This window comes from Peromyscus eremicus, chromosome 5, assembly GCF_949786415.1.
Source record: "Peromyscus eremicus chromosome 5, PerEre_H2_v1, whole genome shotgun sequence".
NCBI classification, from domain to species: Eukaryota; Metazoa; Chordata; class Mammalia; order Rodentia; family Cricetidae; genus Peromyscus; species Peromyscus eremicus.
Window position 1 is genome coordinate 2271042 of NC_081420.1, and position 18902 is coordinate 2289943.

The 18902-nt window shown below is 42.0% G+C and overlaps 1 protein-coding gene across 1 annotated transcript; it reads left to right on the forward strand.

The window, feature by feature from the left end:
• Positions 1 to 5297: 5297 nt before the first annotated feature.
• Positions 5298 to 16514, forward strand: LOC131910871 (cathepsin 7-like). The gene is made up of 7 exons (XM_059262763.1): positions 5298 to 5504; positions 5795 to 5917; positions 6000 to 6146; positions 6706 to 6930; positions 14265 to 14427; positions 15071 to 15188; positions 16248 to 16514. Exons 1-7 carry the CDS (start codon positions 5379 to 5381, stop codon positions 16345 to 16347), a joined length of 1002 nt encoding a protein of 333 aa, XP_059118746.1. The 5' UTR covers positions 5298 to 5378; the 3' UTR covers positions 16348 to 16514.
• The last annotated feature ends 2388 nt before the right edge of the window (positions 16515 to 18902 follow it).

Below are 18902 nucleotides of genomic sequence, written 5' to 3' on the forward strand. Positions count from 1 at the left end.
TGGAAGGGAGGAATAGGAGTGATGTGGGCTTCAGTTCATGCATGCATGCATGCATACAAGAATCACAGAGAACAGATGACCAAGTCAATTGTCTGACTCACATGCCAATTTCTATACATTCTTATGGGTAATGTAATTCAAAGAGTCCTGCTGAAAAGGAATACTTTGAGAACCTGGTAAATTCTCTGTTTGAACTTTAGAAGTTAAAAAAAGAAAGGAAGGAAGGAAGGAAGGAAGAGAGAGAAAGAGAGAGAGAGAAAGAAAGAAAGAAAGAAAGAAAGAAAGAAAGAAAGAAAGAAAGAAAGAAAGGAGGAAAGAAGCTATTGCTTTTGTAATGTGGCCACAGTATTTTTTGAAGTTCATATTTACATGCTATTTATTGTTTTGTGAATATGAGAATATAATTTAAAAAGAATTTTAAAGAGCATTATGTCAAACTAACAAGCCAGACTTCAGGTTAAGTATGCTATGATTTTATTTATGTGACGTTTTAGAATATGTGTCCATTAGACAGAATATAGAGAATGGAAAGGAACAATGTATAAGTGTGAAGAATAGATATTAGGTTTGTCCTAAACTGTAGAAATGTTCTGGGATCAGATAGCATTAATTTAAGTATTACACTTCATTTAAATATTATATCCCAGCATTTGTGAGGCAGAGGCAGGCAGATCTCTGTGAGTTAGAGGCCAGCCTGGGCTACTGAGTGAGTTCCAGGAAAGGCGCCAAAGCTACTCAGAGAAACCTTGTCTCAAAAAACAACAACAAAATTATATAAATACTGAAATATTCATTTTGATATGAAGACACTGTTTTATATAAACAGTAAAATACTACACATACACACTATGCACACACACAGACACACACTGGTGTAGTGGTGTATGTCTTTAATCAGTCATTATGGAGGTAGACACAGTCAGATTGCTATCAGTCAGCAAATCTGGTCTACATAGAAAATTCCAGGTCAGTATGGGTTATGCAGTGAGACACTGTCTCAATAAATAAATAAAAATGTAATTAGAAATAAAAATCAATTCAGGTGTCTTATGGTGAACAGAGGAAGAGACAGTTAAAATGTTTAAAGAGACAGAGAGATCCATGTGCATACACACCTGTCATTGGGTTGCTTCTGGGGGTACACATTCCTATCTGTGAGGACCTGGCAGGTAAGGGAATAAAGCATTGCTAAAATGATTCTCCCTGATGTCTCTTATTTTGAGTATGGGACTTACAGAGAAATAGCTGTGAGGTTCCCAGCATTGTTCTGTTTACACATGTACCTCCTCTCATTTTTACAACTACGGTTCACAGGGCTCTCCAGACTTCAGTGGAGGTCAGCACCTACCTGAGGACTTGGTTCAGTACATCTAGGGTAGGTTTAGGAACTTTGTTTTCCTAGCAAGAGCTCATGGATGGAGTTGCCACTGAGCATGACCTCATATGAAAACCTGTGCGTAGATGATAAATTGTCTTCAATGAACAAACTTATTCATGAAAGTGTCCACTGTAGTGAAGCATACAGATGAAGGGTGATCCTACCTGCCTTTCTAATGTGGGGCAATAATGTCAAGTCAGGTCATGCTAGAGCAGCATTGAAAGCACAAGTGAGCTTTAGATCCTTTCACATGATTCCAGGACCACACTTGATTCTTGAGGTGATCTGAGAAGATCCCTAGGTCTCTGCAAGAATGTGGTCATGTTTTGACAAAAGTGCTCACTCACCTGGTGCTATATTAGATAACCAAAATCCAAGGAAACTGCTGCCTAAGAGGAACTTGTCCTATGACATCATTACTAGGAAATGTTTATTAAGGACCTGGAGATACATATAATAAGGAAGACACAGTGCGGAAAGTGGGTCTGCTCAACATAAGTCCATATAACAGAGTTTATAGCCAAGGAGAAGGGTGGGGATCTGAAAATGTGAAACTATTGCAACAAAACAGAATCAGAGTTGAAAGACTGTGGCTGGATAGATGTCAGGATTCTTGCTGCAGTCAGGCAAGGATGAGTAGACTTCACCTGGGTCACAGTGGGGGAAGAGAAGCCTGATCAGATTTGAAGTGTGATCAGATGGAAATACTGATTTGTGGTGACTTGACTTATCAGTATTCTTGAAGGAAATGAGATAACAGAAGGATGTGCATAGACATTGTTAGCAGAGACTCAAAACTCTAAATGGAGCAGTCCAGGTTTATTAAGCAAGTAATGAATACTTAGGCATTTAAAAGACTTATGGCCATTATACTGGGCTACTCTATATGACATAAATATTCATCCCTCTTTCTATTACATTTAGAAATGTATTGGTTGAATTTAGATTTTGTGCAAATTTGCTAGTGTAGGATATAGGGTAAATAGGTATCATATACTTTTTCCCTAATCAAAGGAACCAACTAAATGCCACATTGAATACAGAAACAGAATATATTTGTGTTCATTTAACAGAAAATTACATAACTTGATTAAAAGAGGATAATTTGACAGTAGGTACTAGGGACTAATTTATTTCCTAATGGCTCCTCTTTCAATACTGGTATGGTGGAACTTGTCCTATGACACTTACTGCATCATTACTAAGAAATGTTTATTAAGGACCTGGAAATACATATAATAAGGAAGACACAGTGGGGAAAGTGGGTCTGCTCAATGTAAGTCCATATAACAGAGTTTATAGCCAAGGAGAAGGGTGGGGATCTGAAAATGTGAAACTATTGCTACAAAACAGAATCAGAGTTGAAAGACTGTGGCTGGACAGATGGTCAGGATTCTTGCTGCAGACAAGCAAGGAGGAACCCTGATCAGATTTGAAGGGTGATCAGATAGCAATAATGATTTCTGGTGACCTGATTTATCAGAATTTTTGACAGAAATTAGATAATACAAGGATATACATAGACGTTGTTAGCAGAAAGTCAGAGCTCTGAATAGGGCAATCCAGGTTTACTTAGCAAGTAATGTATAAGTTGGTATTTCAAAGACATACGGCCTTAATACTGACATAAATATTCCTCACTGCTTCTCTTACTTTTAGAAATTATTTGTGGAGTCTAGATTTTGTGCAAACTTGGCAGTGCAGGATGTAGGGTATATAGTGTCATATATTTCTCCTATGATCCAAGAAAACAAAAAAATGCTACAATAAGTGAACAAACAGAATATGGTATCTTCATGTAATAGAAAAAAATCCCATAACCTGGATAAAGAGGAGATTTTGACAGTAACTACTGGATACTAAGTTATTTCCTAGTTGTCCCCTTTCAAGACTGGTACAGTGGAAATTACCTCCAATATGGCAACGGTCAGGAAAAACACTCCACCTATGGTAGCAGGCAAATTCCTAAACAGAGAAATTGAAGTGAGTGGTGCTGAGGTTGAGGACAGGGATCAGAGGATTACTATTTGATGAGTCCACATTTTCCTGAAAGCAGATAAATTCTTCCCAGAGATCTACTTGGTGATGTTTGCACAACAATGATGGTGCCCCTAAGGCCACTGAGATTTATATCTAAAACTGTAAATGTTGAAATTTCAGGTTATGCATGTGCAAATACTGACAGGTTTGATGGTGCTTGATAACAAGTGTTCAACTTAACCTCAAGTAGAGAAATGTCAGATAGTTTCATGAAACCATGCATGCTAGGACCTGCATTTCCCTTCTTTGCTTTGGTCTTGAACACTTCCTATGTGGAGTCATCCCTCCAACATTGGAATTTTTATGAGTACTAGCTGTGTTCCTCTGTGACATTGAAAAGAATGAATGCATGCCAAAGTTAGTGTTTTCAAACATCCCAATGTAGCTTTGAATTAAACATGAAATAAGAGACTAGAATATCCTGACTGAACCTACTCCATGATGGTAAGTAACCCAAACCTCTGATTTTAAGCTAAGTGCTATGCTGAAATCCTATGTAGCTTTTCCTGCAAACTCCTCATCCTCATTTTGAGCTACTATTGAGATAAAATGCCAGCCTATTATGTGATCCAAGGCATGAAAGGTGGTTCCCTAACTTCTTCTGTGAATGTCTGCAAGTTCCACTCCACACAATCCACTCAAGCAGTCCACACCCACCCCTCCAGGACAGGTAAGATCAGATCTCAGTAGGAACCTGAAGGCCCAATCCAGTCACGTGATAGTCAAACAGCAGAAGGGAAAGATTGATTGGGAGGGCGTGGATTAGCCAGAGACTTGAGATTTAAAGGCTGAGTGAGATGTTACTGGGCCAGATCTGACACCTCAACAACCTTAGAAGAGCTTCTGAAGTGCACCGAAGCAACAGACGTTACCACAGGTGAGGCCTTTCTTCTGCCAAGGCAGAACGGGAAGTGACCCTGGAGGAGACTCTTGAGGCACTCCATGGAGAATCAGGCAGAGCCCCAGGAATGAGAATATCCTCTCAACCTCAGCAGTCCTGCTGTGTGGAGGAAGAGGAAGGTGGGGAAGCCAGAGGGGGAAACCTGGGCCTTCTTGGGTCCAGGTTTGTATAAGATCCAGTTCAGTGCAAGGCTGGTCCTGGCCAGAGAGAGTGACAGCTGATAACCATGCACACAAGAGTCATGTTCATCTCATTCTGAGCCTACAGAGATCATCATATTACACATCAGCCCTGGATAACTATTTCTTTTCCTGATTGACATGTGCAGAAGGAGTACCAGGTGGCATGCCACTTGTCAGTTCTCATAGGGAATGTTGCTTAAGAGACCCAGTCAGGCCTGATCTTGGGATTTCAGGGTGTCTATATCTAGCACTCCATCATCATGGTGTCTCCAGCGTCCACTGGCTTTTCCATTTGAGATTTTTTTTCCTCATTGATGTAATGAGTGTGTTGCAAAGTCCCAATGGTCTGATAGAGTACTGGAGATTTTTATTTTTCCCATGTTTTCTAAAGTAGGACAGTCTAGAATGTTTCCACTTGAGAGAGAATGTTTCAAACAGCCCATATACTGCTCTGCATTAAGGAATCTCATACAATGTGCTCTTAATTCCTGGGGAAACTTGTACTTAGGATCAGATGCCACATAAGAGAAGATTTTTATCATCAAAAACCCTAGGTTTACTCTGTCCAAGTCCCTAGATATGTGGCTTTTGAATTTTGATGTCCATGGTCATTTTTCTGATTAAATAAATTTGTAGTGCATGTCAGTTTCCATGAATTTCTGGAATTTTTCCCACATGCTCTGCAATTTTATGTAAAAACTAAATGTTATCCATGACATTTCTAGTCCAAACTCATATTTAGTCATTTAAAAAAATCTTTGAGTAAATATTTGGGGGAATAATTGGAATAATTTTAATCAGCATAGGTGGCTTAATTTCTCAAGAGTCTTGGTTTATTCTCCTATTCATTTTTCTTTACTCTGTAGGTACTTAAGACATGACTCCTGCTGTCTTCTTGGTCATCCTGTGTTTGGGAGTAGCCTCAGGTGCTCCAAAACCAAATTACAGTTTGGATGCTGAGTGGGAGGAGTGGAAGAGGAGCTATGAGAAAACATACACCCAAGTAGGTCACATGGACACACAGAGGGTCCTTGTAGAGCATGTTCATTGCTGTTTGGGGTTCATGGATTTAATAGAGGTCATAGATGCCACTCCTACTTGAGGTATTAGTGTAACACGGCATGAACACAAGGTGGCCACTGTCTCTGCTCATCAGGGTGTTGAGAGTGGCTTGCTTTAGTGTCCCAAGATCCCTCTCCATGAGCTCTATGCATATGCAGCAGGAAGTCGACTTGGCCAGGTAGTGCAGGGATATAATTGGAAATAAATGACATTCATTATGTTTATTTCCAGGAGGAAGAAAGACAGAAGAGAGCAGTATGGGAAGAAAATGTGAAAATGATCAAAATGCACAGTGAGGGGAATGGCCTGGGGATGAACAACTTCACTGTAGAGATGAACGAATTTGGTGACATGGTCAGTATGACTCAAACTGTTTCACACTTTTTTATTTTCTCCTCTGTTGTTTAAATTGAGATTTTATGTACTTTCCTTGAAGACTGGTGAAGAAATGAGGAAAATGATGATGGAGAGTTCAGTTCTGACTCTAAGGAATGGGAAACGCATCCAGAAACGAGGCAATCCCCAAATCCCCAAAACTTTGGACTGGAGAACACAAGGCTATGTGACTCCTGTGCGGAGACAGGTATTATAACATCACATGACTGTCTTCCTCAACTACTGGGTATGCAACTGTTATTGACATGTCTGTATTATTTGGCTGTGGTTATGATATGCTGTTCACTAAACTCATTTTTTAAGTTGAATGCCACAGGTATTGACCTTAGCATTCAATTGCTAGTAACAAATGTTTCTTAGTTGTCCCAAGGAATGAGAAATCCCCATTCCATGCCTAAGTAATTAGAGGGCCCATACAGGTATAGAATGTATACCTATTACCTCTATGCATTACTTAATCTTAAATCTCCATCTAGTGGTCCCAATATATGTCTCTCCAGACTTAATTTCTTTGATTAATGACATTTATCACACCTGGTAACAGGTATATCAGGACTTTATGTGCACCTGTGTATGTTTGTGTGGCTATCCCCTGGGGCATGAAACACCTCCCCATGGAGACTGACCCTTCTTACCTAGGCATCCATAAATGCTAATAGTTCCCTTTTGATGAAGTACTCTACTGCTTGAGTTATTATTGCAGTTATTATTTGTTTGTGGACGACAATATTTTCTTCTCTGCTCAGGGAGGTTGTGGTGCTTGTTGGGCTTTTGCTGTGGCTGGTTCCACAGAAGGACAGCTGTTCAAGAAAACAGGCAAACTGATCCCACTGAGTGTACAGAACCTAATAGACTGTTCTAGATCTTTTGGCACTAATGGCTGTAAAGGAGGCATGATGTATAATGCCTTCCAATATGTGAAGAACAATGGAGGTATGGAGGCCGAGGCAACCTATCCATATGAAGCAAAGGTGAGTGGGCTTCCTGGGATGTCATTTCATTTTGGCTAGGGCAAGGGGAAAATGGCAGAAATAATAATCCATTTCCTTCAGACTTCACATTGAATGTAGAATCTCTCTGCACACCACCACTGCTGCCATTGCCGTGTCCACCACTGCATGGTTGCCTGATTCCAGGGTTCCATGTAGCTGCTCCTGCTTCTATGCACATGGAGAATGTGCAAACCATTTCACATATAATACAGGTTTCTGCGCCATAAAAATTTCTTATGGATAGGAAGACCTATGAGGTGTCATTGAAGACATGGGATGCGGCGCGCCCCGACCAGCGGGGAAGCAAGACACGACTCCAAGATTCTTCCTCTATCACGGTTTTATTGAACGCTGCTCGGTTATGGCTTCTCGGGAGAGCTGGTACGGGAGGAGGGCCCCGGGCGCCGGGGCAAGCTGGCTTATATGCAGGTTCTGGGGGCGGAGCTTGGGCGGTAAGCTGATTGGTCAGTACTATCGGGCGGGAGAGCGACACGTTAGCATTCGGGATAAACAGGAAACCAGCGCCATCTTGTAATGGCGTTTGAGCCAGCGGACTGCTGCAGTTCCCCCTTTTTGTTTTTGGCAACCCAGAGCTAGGAGTCTCCTCATGATGAGCTTCCTGCTCGATGGGCGAGTGCTGAGTAGGAGGAACAATGATACTCTCAAAACGGGTGCAATGAGCATAGCTCTCCGTGTGCAGGAGCAGTATCATAGGCTTCCTAATCGGGTGCAATGGGCAGAGCCCTCCGAGTGCAAGGACAGCCTACAGTTCCCTCAGCTGGGCCAACCAGATACTTGGGGAACCGCCAGCATCCAGGGCGGCCATAGCATAAGTGTACGCTCTGTACGATTGCGCTTTATCAACCTACAGAGGATCCAACCCAGTATGACTAGACCAATCAAGCCCACTGTTCCCATCGCCCACACCCCAGCCCATTCCTTCACATAAGATGCAGCTGTGACCAAAAAATCAGTAAATTCTCCCAAGGTGGTCAAATGAGCACGCGTCTGATTTAGGGCAGCAATAGAGGCGGTGAAATTCAATTGTAACATTTCAAATTCTCTCTCATATCCCAGGGGTACCCTGCCAGACTTTTGTTGTTATATGCCTGAAACAGGGATCCTAACTTATTCTTGGCTGGTTTAAAAGGTTTACTGTTTAAGCACTGTTTTTGAACTGGAAAATAAAATCAGTGCTATTATAGCTTGAAGTTTGATAGGTGGTAGGATAACAAACTTCATCCTCCAGCCTGCAGATGGTGGAATGAAATTGTGGAAAGAGAGTATCCGTTAAAAACACAGGAGCGGGCACAGGCCAGGCTCGAAGGAAAGCCCAGAATATGTCATCCTGAGTCCAGGCCAGATTCAGGGAGAGGCTGATCGTCAGGAAGGTCAGCATCATCTTCTCCATCTTCCTCATGTTGTTGTACCCCTCGTGTTAGTCTTGTCGGCACCCAAATCGGGTCTCTTGCATTCTGTGGGAAAACACAAAGAGATCCCCTTGACCTACGTAATACGGGGTCAGGGCCCATCCATTTATTTGTTAGCACATCCTTCCATAACACCATCTCCCGAAGGACTGGTGTTGCGCCCACATGGCGATCAGCAGAGGTCTTAGATGCTTCATCCAAAGTTAAAAAATTAAGAGTGAAAAGAGCCAAGGAGAGGCGCTCGCCAGGGGTGCGCCCTATTCCCCCTTTTTGTTTTTGAAGCAGTTCTTTAATAGTACGATTTGCACGTTCCACTATGCCTTGTCCCTGTGGATTATAAGGGAGGCCAGTGGAGTGTTGAACATCCATTGTTGCACAAAAGGAATGGAATGAGGAAGAAGTGTAAGCCGGACCATTATCCGTTCTCAAGAACAAAGGCTTACCCCAGCTGGCCCATGCAGCTAGACAATGGGCAATGACATGGCGTGTCGTTTCACCAGTCATGGCAGTGGCAAAAATAATGCCAGAAAAGGTATCCACTGAAACGTGAACATATTTTTGTTTCCCAAACTCTGAGATGTGGGTAACATCCATTTGCCACGAGGCTAGGGGTTTCAGCCCTTTGGGGAGAACTCCTATATGCGGTGGATGGTGAAAGGCAACACATTGTTGGCATTTTTTGACAATATTACGAGCTTGTTCCCTGGAGATATTGAACTTCAGGCGCAAGGTGTTAGCAGATACATGAAAATTATCATGGAACTTTTGTGCCTGTTCACAAGGTGTACTCATAATCCAAGCAGCTATGGCTATGCGGGTGGCCTCATCTGCCAACGTATTCCCGGCTGACATTGGCCCTGGAAGCCCGCTATGTGCTCGAATATGAGTCACATAAAAAGGTTGAGAGCGAAGTAACATCAAGGCTTGAATCTGTCTTAATACCGGCGCCACCATACTAGAAGGTTGTATATAGGCAGCAATTTCCAAATTTTTAAGTAAATTGACAACATATAGGGAATCAGAGACCAAATTAAAAGAAATATTAGGATATTTCTCAAAAACCTTTTGTATAATAAGACATTCTGCTACCTGAGGGGAGGTGGTAGGAAACTGGAAACTGTAGGTCTGACCATCGATGGACATGGCACCCTTGCCGGTCTTTGAGCCATCAGTATAAATTACAGGGGCATTCATGATGGGATTTTGAGATGTGATTCGAGGAAAATAAACAGTATCCTCCGAGGCAAATGTTAACAGAGGATGTTTAGGGTAATGGTTATCAATATATCCTGCAAAACTAACCACAAGAATAGCCCACCATGAGGTCGCACCTGTTAAAATCTCAATTTGTTCTTTGGTGTAGGGCACTATCAATGTTGCTGGTGGCTCGCCGAAAAACTCAAGGCACCACTTTAGACCATTTAACGCCTGCCTTGCCACTAAATCGGGATAATAGTGGACATTTTTAGATCCCAATCCTTGTCCATGCAGCCACCAAAGAGGTCCATTCTGCCAAACCACTCCTAGAGGGACAACCTTTGTAGGGAGGATTACTAATTGGAATGACTGAGTATAGTCTAATCTTTTTAATTGAGCTGTTTTTAACGCTTCCTGTATCTTTTGGATAGAATTTTGAGCTTCCAATGTCAATTGTCGGGGAGAGGTCAAATCAGGATTACCTTCCAATATCTTATATAGGGGCATAAGATCTCCTTTTGGTATTTTCAAATATCCCATTAGCCAATTAACATTTCCTAAAAATTTTTGAAAATCATTCAATGTATGAAGGCATGAAGTTTGTAAGGTAATATTCTGGGGCATAATCTCATCTGGGGAAATACGGGTACCAAGAAAATCAACAAGTATGCCCTTTTGTAACTTCTCAGGGCTAATATAAAGCTCTGCATTTGCTAAAGCTTTCAAAAGGCTTTGCAAGCATTCTTCGACTTGCTTAACCTTTTCTCCAGTTATAAGAAGATCATCCATATAGTGTATAATTTTCAAATTGGGAAACTGACTTCGAATAGGGTCAATGGCGCGGCCAACATAAAGTTGGCACATAGTCGGGCTATTAGCCATGCCTTGTGGTAAAACTCGCCATTGAAAGCGTTCATCAGGAGCTTCATGATTAACGGCTGGAACTGTAAAAGCAAATCTAGGTCTATCCTCTTCATGAATGGGAATAGAAAAAAAGCAATCCTTTATGTCTATTGTTATCACAGGCCATCCTTTTGGTAATGCTGTAAGCATAGGGAGACCTCGTTGTATGGGTCCCATAATAACCATTTGTGCATTTATGGAGCGTAGATCATGTAACAATCTCCATTTTCCTGATTTCTTTTTAATAATAAAGATGGGAGAATTCCACGGTGACGTGGAAGGCTCAATATGATGTAACTGAAGCTGCTCTGCAACTAATTGTTTTGCCGCTTGGAGCTTCTCTTTTGACAAGGGCCACTGAGGTGTCCAAACGGGTGTATCAACTTGCCAGGGTATCTTTAATGGTTGCTTATCCTCAGAGGCCCCTATGAAAAACCCAACCCTTCTCTATACCTATGGGATGACGGCTGAACTGGACTACTTCTTCCCTGAAGGTTCCTTCCCAACCCCTTTCCTGGAAAATATCCCTGTTTCCTCATGATAGCTTGTGATGCAGGGGAATACTCATTGGTAAGCTGCAAATGCATCTGTTGTTGCACATCCCGTCCCCATAGATTAACGGGGAGTGATACAACGAAAGGTTGGAACTTTCCTTCTTGTTCTTCTGAGCGCCAAGTAAGCTCCTTAGCGCTCATGCTAGGTGTTTCTTGGTATCCTAAGCCTTGAAGGGACTGGGAGGCGATAGTAAGTGGCCACTTTGAGGGCCACTCTTCCTGTCTTATGACACTCCGGTCAGCTCCTGTATCCAATAATCCAAGGAATCGCCTTCCCTCTATTATTAATTCTAACGTAGGTCTCTGATCCAAACCCATGGCAAGCATGAAGGCATTTTTCCCTGTAGATCCAAACCCATTAAGGCCTCGTTCCCTATCAGAAGCTGGAAATCTAGAATGATGAGAGGGGAGAACTAACATCTGAGCTATGCGGTCTCCTGGAGCAATTGAAAACAATCCCTTGGGAGACCAGCACATAATCTTGATTTTCCCCTGGTAATCAGGGTCAATAACACCTGGCAAAACCATCAATCCTCTAATGGAACTACCTGATCTCCCAATTATAAGGCCCACCTCATTTTTATTTAATGGATTCATAAGATCAGTATCAATGGCCTGCACCCCCATAGAAGGAGTCAGTACCATTGAGGAGGCGGCACACAAGTCCAACCCTGCGGCTGCTGACGTGGCTCTTTGCCCTGATTGGAGGGAGGCGGGGGGAATTCCCCCGATGCCTCGTTCTGAATAGCCCCGAACACTTTCGGGCCCCGGGGTCGCGGGCCCCGTGATCCGTTTTTTGAGACCGCAGGGAACATCGGCTGGAGGGGCTGCCCATTAACATCTTTCACTGATCTACATTCATTTGCCCAATGTTTTCCCTTTTTGCATCGGGGACAGGTGCCTGGCATCCTCTGTTGGTTTCCTCCTGAAGGAGACCGACACTCTTTCTTTAGATGTCCTGGCTTTCCGCAATTATAACATTTTCCTTTAGAGCCACTTCCTCGGTTGACAGCTGTCATAACTGCTGCAGCGAGGCCAGCATTGGTGAGAGGGCCCCCTATCTCCCTACATGCTTTCAACCAAGCCTCAAGCCCCTTCTGTTTCCAGGGCGTGATAGCCCGTCTGCACTCCTTTGTACATTGTTCATAAATAAGTTGCTGCGTTAAGGGGAGAGCTGTTTCCATATCCCCAAAAATTTTTCCCGCAGCATCAAGCATCCGGGCTACGAAATCAGCAAAAGGCTCATTTGGTCCTTGAATGATCTTAGTAAGGTTTCCACTCACTTCTCCTTTTCTGACCAGTTTTTTCCAGGCGGATACGTGTATCTCTTTCACTTGATTGTAAATTTCAATGGGGAAGTTTATCTGGTTATTTACCCATTGTCCTTGACCCAACAACATATCCGCCGTCCAGGCTGGCTGGCCATTTTGTGCATTACGCCGGGCCTGAATTTGGGCATGGTCTGTGACCAGAGACCTCCATTCTAGATAAGTACCGGGGGTAAAGCTGCCCTTCCAACTTCCTGATAGTCTGCCGGAGTCAAAACATCCTTAGCTATTCTGTCTAAAATAGACAGAGGATAATGGGCAGTTGGGCCATAGGTCTGAACTGCTTGTACTAGATCTTTTAACATCTTGTAAGATACAGGCTCATGAGACCTGACCTGTGTGTTTGGGTCCTCAAACACCGGGAAAGCATTTGCTAGTTTAGTCCAGGTTTTGGGAGGAATGCGATGACTTCCTGCGCAGCTTCCTGTACTCACTTGTGAGTTAGGAGCGAAGGGCGGTGGTCGTGATAGCTCGGCTCCGGGCCCTGGGCCATAGCTTTCACGCTCATACCCCGCAGCCTCCCTTTCTAGGTCTATCTCATCCTCAGTATCTAACTCTGAGTCAGAATCAGACAAATTAATAGCGGCCAGCTCCGACCATAGGTACGCTGGTGCTGAAGGTTCCCTTTCTGTATGTTGTAATTTTTGTTTTTTCTTTTCTCTTTTATTTTCTTTATGTTTAGAATTTTCTTTGCTAGCTTCTGTTTCCTTACCGGTTTCGGACTGACTATCCTGCCATTCTGCCATAGCCTTTCTCCCCTTTGCTACTGCTTCCTGTGCCTTTTCCTCATCCAGACAAGATTTCACCAATCTCCAAAAAGGCAAGGTGGCTTTTCCTAGATCTTGTTTGTGTTTTTCTAAATCTTTTCCTAGCTTTTCCCAGGAACTCATTGTGAGATCACCGGATACCGCGAACCATGGCGCATGTTGATCTATCTCTTTAAGCGCCCTTTTTATAGAACCGGAGGATACATTAATATCCCTTGCACCCAGTAATTCCTTCACAGGTTTGACAAAAAACTCAATATGTGAGTCAAAGTTCCCCATCTTTGAAACTGATTTATATTCAAAGAAAACAACGAGCTAACGAAAGACTATCTTATCTCCGGCAGTCCCCACTAAGGAGCTTTACTTTCGTTTCGCTCGCAGCAACACAAACTTTACTTTCGTTTCGCTCGCAGCAACACAAACAAGTTTCCTCCGCGCGGTGGCAGCGCAGCCAAAAGCAGCACCCAATCACCAAGATAACCCACACAAAAATTATCAACGGGAAAAAGTCCAGCAAAAAGGCAAAATTGGTGTCATAGGCGTCAGTCATACCTTATGAGTACTCACCGTTCCCGTGTGAGGTTCTGAATCTTCGGCCCTCCTCCGAGTCGTTCGCAAGGTCCGAAGTTTCCCGGGTTTCGGCACCAGTTGCGGCGCGCCCCGACCAGCGGGGAAGCAAGACACGACTCCAAGATTCTTCCTCTATCACGGTTTTATTGAACGCTGCTCGGTTATGGCTTCTCGGGAGAGCTGGTACGGGAGGAGGGCCCCGGGCGCCGGGGCAAGCTGGCTTATATGCAGGTTCTGGGGGCGGAGCTTGGGCGGTAAGCTGATTGGTCAGTACTATCGGGCGGGAGAGCGACACGTTAGCATTCGGGATAAACAGGAAACCAGCGCCATCTTGTAATGGCGTTTGAGCCAGCGGACTGCTGCAATGGGAGATGATTTTTCAGTTCCAAATCTCCTAGTAACATTTCACTTCCTGGAATGATTTATAACAGTCCAGATGTGGGGATGGTCCACCGCAAAGTGCTGAGTGTTAGGCTTCTGACTCTTGCTCTTCAGAAGGTAGATGGAAGCAACCAAGTCTTTTAACTCTTTATTTATTTATTTATTTATTTATTTATTTTAAAGGAAGGACGCTGCAGGTACCGTCCTGAACGTTCTGTTGTTAAGGTCACCCGCTTTTTGGTTGTCCCAAGGAATGAAGAAGCCCTAATGAATGCTTTAGTAACTCATGGGCCTATTGCTGTTGGAATTGATGCTGGACATGAATCTTTTACAAAATATACAGGAGGTAAGTATGTGTTTTTATAAATATTAATGAAGAATGCTTGTGATCCTTTGGGACATGCCAGGTTGATATCCTAATAATGTATAAAATTGGATGTGAGTTTTAGTGTTTGTACATTTTACACTTGTTAGCACAATAATCATGTGCATTGTTTCTACATGACTGACATACCTATGCATCTGAGTACTTCATTATTTATCATATTGTTTAGCTTTATTCACTCTTCTCTACTTGGTATATATTATGGTATGGAAAAATTGCCTTTCTAGTACTGAATTCTAAAGAGTGCCTTGAATTAAGAAATTTATGTTGAGTTATAATTTCTTGGAATGAGATTCTATTAGCAAAAACACAAGATGTGAACGAGTCATCTTATGTGGGTATAGGGAAGTGCTTGTCAGCAAAGTTATGCTCATTTTATCTATCTATCTATCTATCTATCTATCTATCTATCTATCTATCTATTTATTTATTTATTTATTGGATTTTGATGAGAACTTGTATCAGGATTCCTGTTAACAATGTTTTTATTTTTATTGGAATTTCTGTAATTTCAGTTCAATGAGAATATGCTTCACTTATTGTTGTTGACCATGGTCATTATCAGGTTCCTGGTGCCTTTTACTCCAGTGATTTTCTTTTTCAGGTATATACCATGAACCAAACTGCAGACCTGATTCTCCTAACCATTCTGCACTCTTGGTCGGCTTTGGCTATGAAGGCAGAGAGTCAGAGGGCAGGAAATATTGGCTGGTAAAGAACAGGTACAAATAGCTAAAACTATTTGTATTTTAGGTTTCAAATGGACTTTCTATTGTAGTTACAGTTTAGATACAAGTTACATAGAGCATTGTTATAATTAAGATGAAAAAGGAATGTTTTCTCTTTTTTGCTGAAATGTAGGTGTTCTGTGTGTGTGTTTATATTTGTATATGTTTGTGTGTATGTGTGTGTATTTGTTTATGTGTGTGTTTATGTATGTGTGCGTTTGTTTATTTGTGTGTGCATGTGTGTTTGTGTATAGGCCTGCTACTTACATTAATTGCCTTTCTAAGTTGTTCTTCACCTTATATATTGGAGAGGTGAGTGTCACTGATCCTAGAGTTTTCTATTTTTGTTAGTGTGCTTATCCAGTTTGTTCCAGTTATATCTTGACTTCTGCAATTACAGATTGGCTGCAAAAAACATCCTAGTTTTCTTTTACTGTTATTTTTATTTGTTGTGTGTGTCTATATGAATGACGGCTGTGTGTAGGCAGATGCTCATGCAGACCAGATGAAGATGCCACATTCCTTACAGCTCCAGTTACAGGGATTGTGAGCTCACTGACTTGGGTACTGTGCTGGGTGGGAACTTTTGTCCTGTGGAAGAACTCCAAGTGCTCCTAGTCACTGAGACACACCTTCAGCCTCATTCTGGCTTTAAGTGGAACTCGGACTCCAACTCCAGACCTTCCAGTTGTGGGATCTGGCTTTACTGTCTGGTTCCTGTCTTTGTCTGGAGCAGCTAACATATAATGTATGAACATAGAGTTCAGAATCTGTCATTGATTTCCTTGGGAATCAATATAATATTTGCATCATTGATTTTCTATTTCTCATTGGTTATTTCTGAACAACCTGTGGGTGGGATATGTCCTAATTCTCCCTGCTATTATTTTTACTGTTCTCTGTGAGATAAATCTTGGTACTCTGGAATTGACTCTGCCTTTTCTGATGCTTTCTATTAAATTGGTCTCTGGCTCTGTACTCAAATTCGGAATTATTGTAATAATCCACTCTGCTGTGTCTTTTCTACTAAATGGAAAACCTGATTTCTTTCAGCCATGGTGAAAACTGGGGAGAAAAAGGCTACATAAAGATTCCCAGAGATCAGAACAACTATTGTGGAATTGCTTCCTATGCCATGTACCCCATATTGTGAGCTGCCTAGGGGTAAGAAGGAAGAGAAGATATTAGAGCAACACATACAGAAGAATCCCACCCTCTTCAAAATGGCCTGCCTCTGCTGTGTGCAGGAGACACTTGAGTCATTGAAAAGCTAGGGTAGGGTGTCCAATCTGTGGTATGTTTCCTCTAGTAACACATGACTGCTGCTATAATTGATGCTCTGCACTGATTTGTGTTAAGAATTCCTGTAGTGACTTGATTTTAATTTTTTTCACTGTACCAAATGATGTCCTTAGAAATAAAAGTTAATCAAACGTAGTGTCTAGTATTTCTTTTTGTGAGGTGACTTTTTATGGTCAAACATGGTATTCATCTTGAAGATAGAACTGCTGGGGCGCTGGTGTTTTGGGGGAATAGTGGGTGGTTCCTCTGTGGTGGATGATCTTCAATCATTGGCTGTGGTCTGCATACAGAATTCTATTTATGTATTAGTGACCTTGTTCTGAAGGACAATATGGAAACTTCTGGATTTGATACTTTCAGTTTACATGAATTAACCCAGTTTCAGTTCTTTGCTGCTTTGTGGAATGTGATGTTACTGTGTCCCCACTGCATTGTGCTGGGCTGTGACTCTCCCTTTCCAACAATCCAATCCTGTACTAGCTTCCCTGTGACTGTGTCATAGAAATCAAAGTGACCATGTCTGCAATTGCAGGAATTATCTTCCAGAATGTTCAGTGCTTCAGTGCACTGAATGCTGACAGCTATTTCAATGCAAACTTTTGCAGTCACTGTCCTATTCTCTCATTGTTTACAGCTGATAACCCTCAAGCTTACAAAACTAATGCGTTCAACTTTGCCATAGGCATGTATGATCAGAAAAATAACACATATACATTACTATATATGTATTCCTTTGGTATATACTATTTATTACTATCTGTGGGCTCAAACATCTAGGGCAGGTATAAGAATTGTATCTCCAATTTATAATAAATCATTTGCATAGTCAGATCTCATTTCAGCTTATTAGTGCTTGACATTAAAGACTGGAAATTGGGTCTTAGTAACCTTACCTGTATGGGCATCATGGAGGGATAAGTCCAGGAGTGGTCTTCTGTACATCTAGATTAATTAGTAGGTCTGCTTAGCGAGAGTCCTCTTTACAGCACACATTAGCAAAGCAGGCATCTTAATTGAATGGAAGCCATGTTCTTGGTGAGCCTTAATTCTCAGTTCCTATGACTGCAGGAGTCATAGTCTATTTCTTCTGTTACTTCATGATCCTGGAACTGAGTTGGAAAAGCAAATGATAAGTGGTGGATAGTAGTGGCCAGTGAAGGTAGTAAACAGGTTTTTTCTGAGGCCAGATAGCCTAACATTGTGTGCTTTCCATGACAAAGAGAATAAATATATATTCTACTAGATGAGGCATGATCGACATTTGCTGTCCATTCAGTTTGTCCAGTAATCACAAGGTTAAGTCTTATTCCTTTGAGGACTTGCCTTGTGTTGCATGCAGGAAATGCTAAATGCTTATGGATGTAGTCAAGAAACAACTGGATGCTTTGGATATTGGATCCTTCCTTATTTATCCCAGGGCTTTCCACTGGGCCTTTTATATCCAGGATAATGAATATATTGCTCTGAGTGTTATTATGTTGTTCTGTTGGTAAATTCATGGATATCCACCAGGAAAATTTCTCCCTTATGTGTGTCATGGCCTGGGTTCAGTTAGGAAAGGAATCATGAACTTAGAACTTGGAGACATCCATGACGAATTACAGTGGTGAGGATTGCCCCTTATGGGTGCACTTGCAGATAGACATGCAAAGTAGCACTCATACGTGGGAGCTGTGTCTGACAGAGATGGTAGTGACCAGTCCTCTCCCAGTAGCTGCTATGGTTCATTTGGATGTTCCATGATTAGTCAGGGGATAAAGGGAACTGAATGCTGGGGGACACTGAGCCAATCTACAATGGATTTTGCATTTAGACAGCTAATTGTGTTTGAAATCTTTTGCGTTATTGTCTATGACACTGACAGGGATTGAATGGAGTAACCTGCTGGGAGCCGTCTAGCAGGGCCCAACAGAGGATGTAAGGAGTTGGCGGAAGACAGTGAGCCAGGCCATGGTGGTCAGGAGAATCTTGCAGCCTGACTGACTAGCAGCCAGAGTGCTTCTTTATTTATACAGACTTTAGTAAGCAGGGATACATTCATTTATTCTGAAACATAGATTATATCATTTTTGTTTTTGGACATGTGTTTCACCTCCTTTTGCTCATCTTTTAGTCATCATTAATAAACTATGACAAAACAGTTATCACTTCCAATCATTTTCCCTTAAGTTTTGACATCATTGATAAACATTTTCATTTTAGTCATTAACTCCATAACTCAATTTTTAAGAATCTAAAGGCATATGACAGCCTGCTTTCAGGCTGGCACCTTTTGTGGTGCAAGGACACTAGACCAAAACAAAATCTTCAAGCCAGCCTGGGAATATTACCATGTCCCAAGCAGTATATTATTCACTCTTAATTGTCAGAGTGCCCAAGAAAAGTCTCAAGCCAAAGCTGCTGCAG

Excerpts from the sequence above, each read along its gene's own strand:
- LOC131910871 (XM_059262763.1), top strand. The coding sequence starts at position 5,379 with ATGACTCCTGCTGTCTTCTTGGTCATCCTGTGTTTGGGAGTAGCCTCA. Across the intron at positions 6,147-6,705 it reads TGACTCCTGTGCGGAGACAG|GGAGGTTGTGGTGCTTGTTG; the intron begins GTATTATAACAT and ends TTCTCTGCTCAG. Across the intron at positions 6,931-14,264 it reads CCTATCCATATGAAGCAAAG|GAAGGACGCTGCAGGTACCG; the intron begins GTGAGTGGGCTT and ends TTTATTTTAAAG.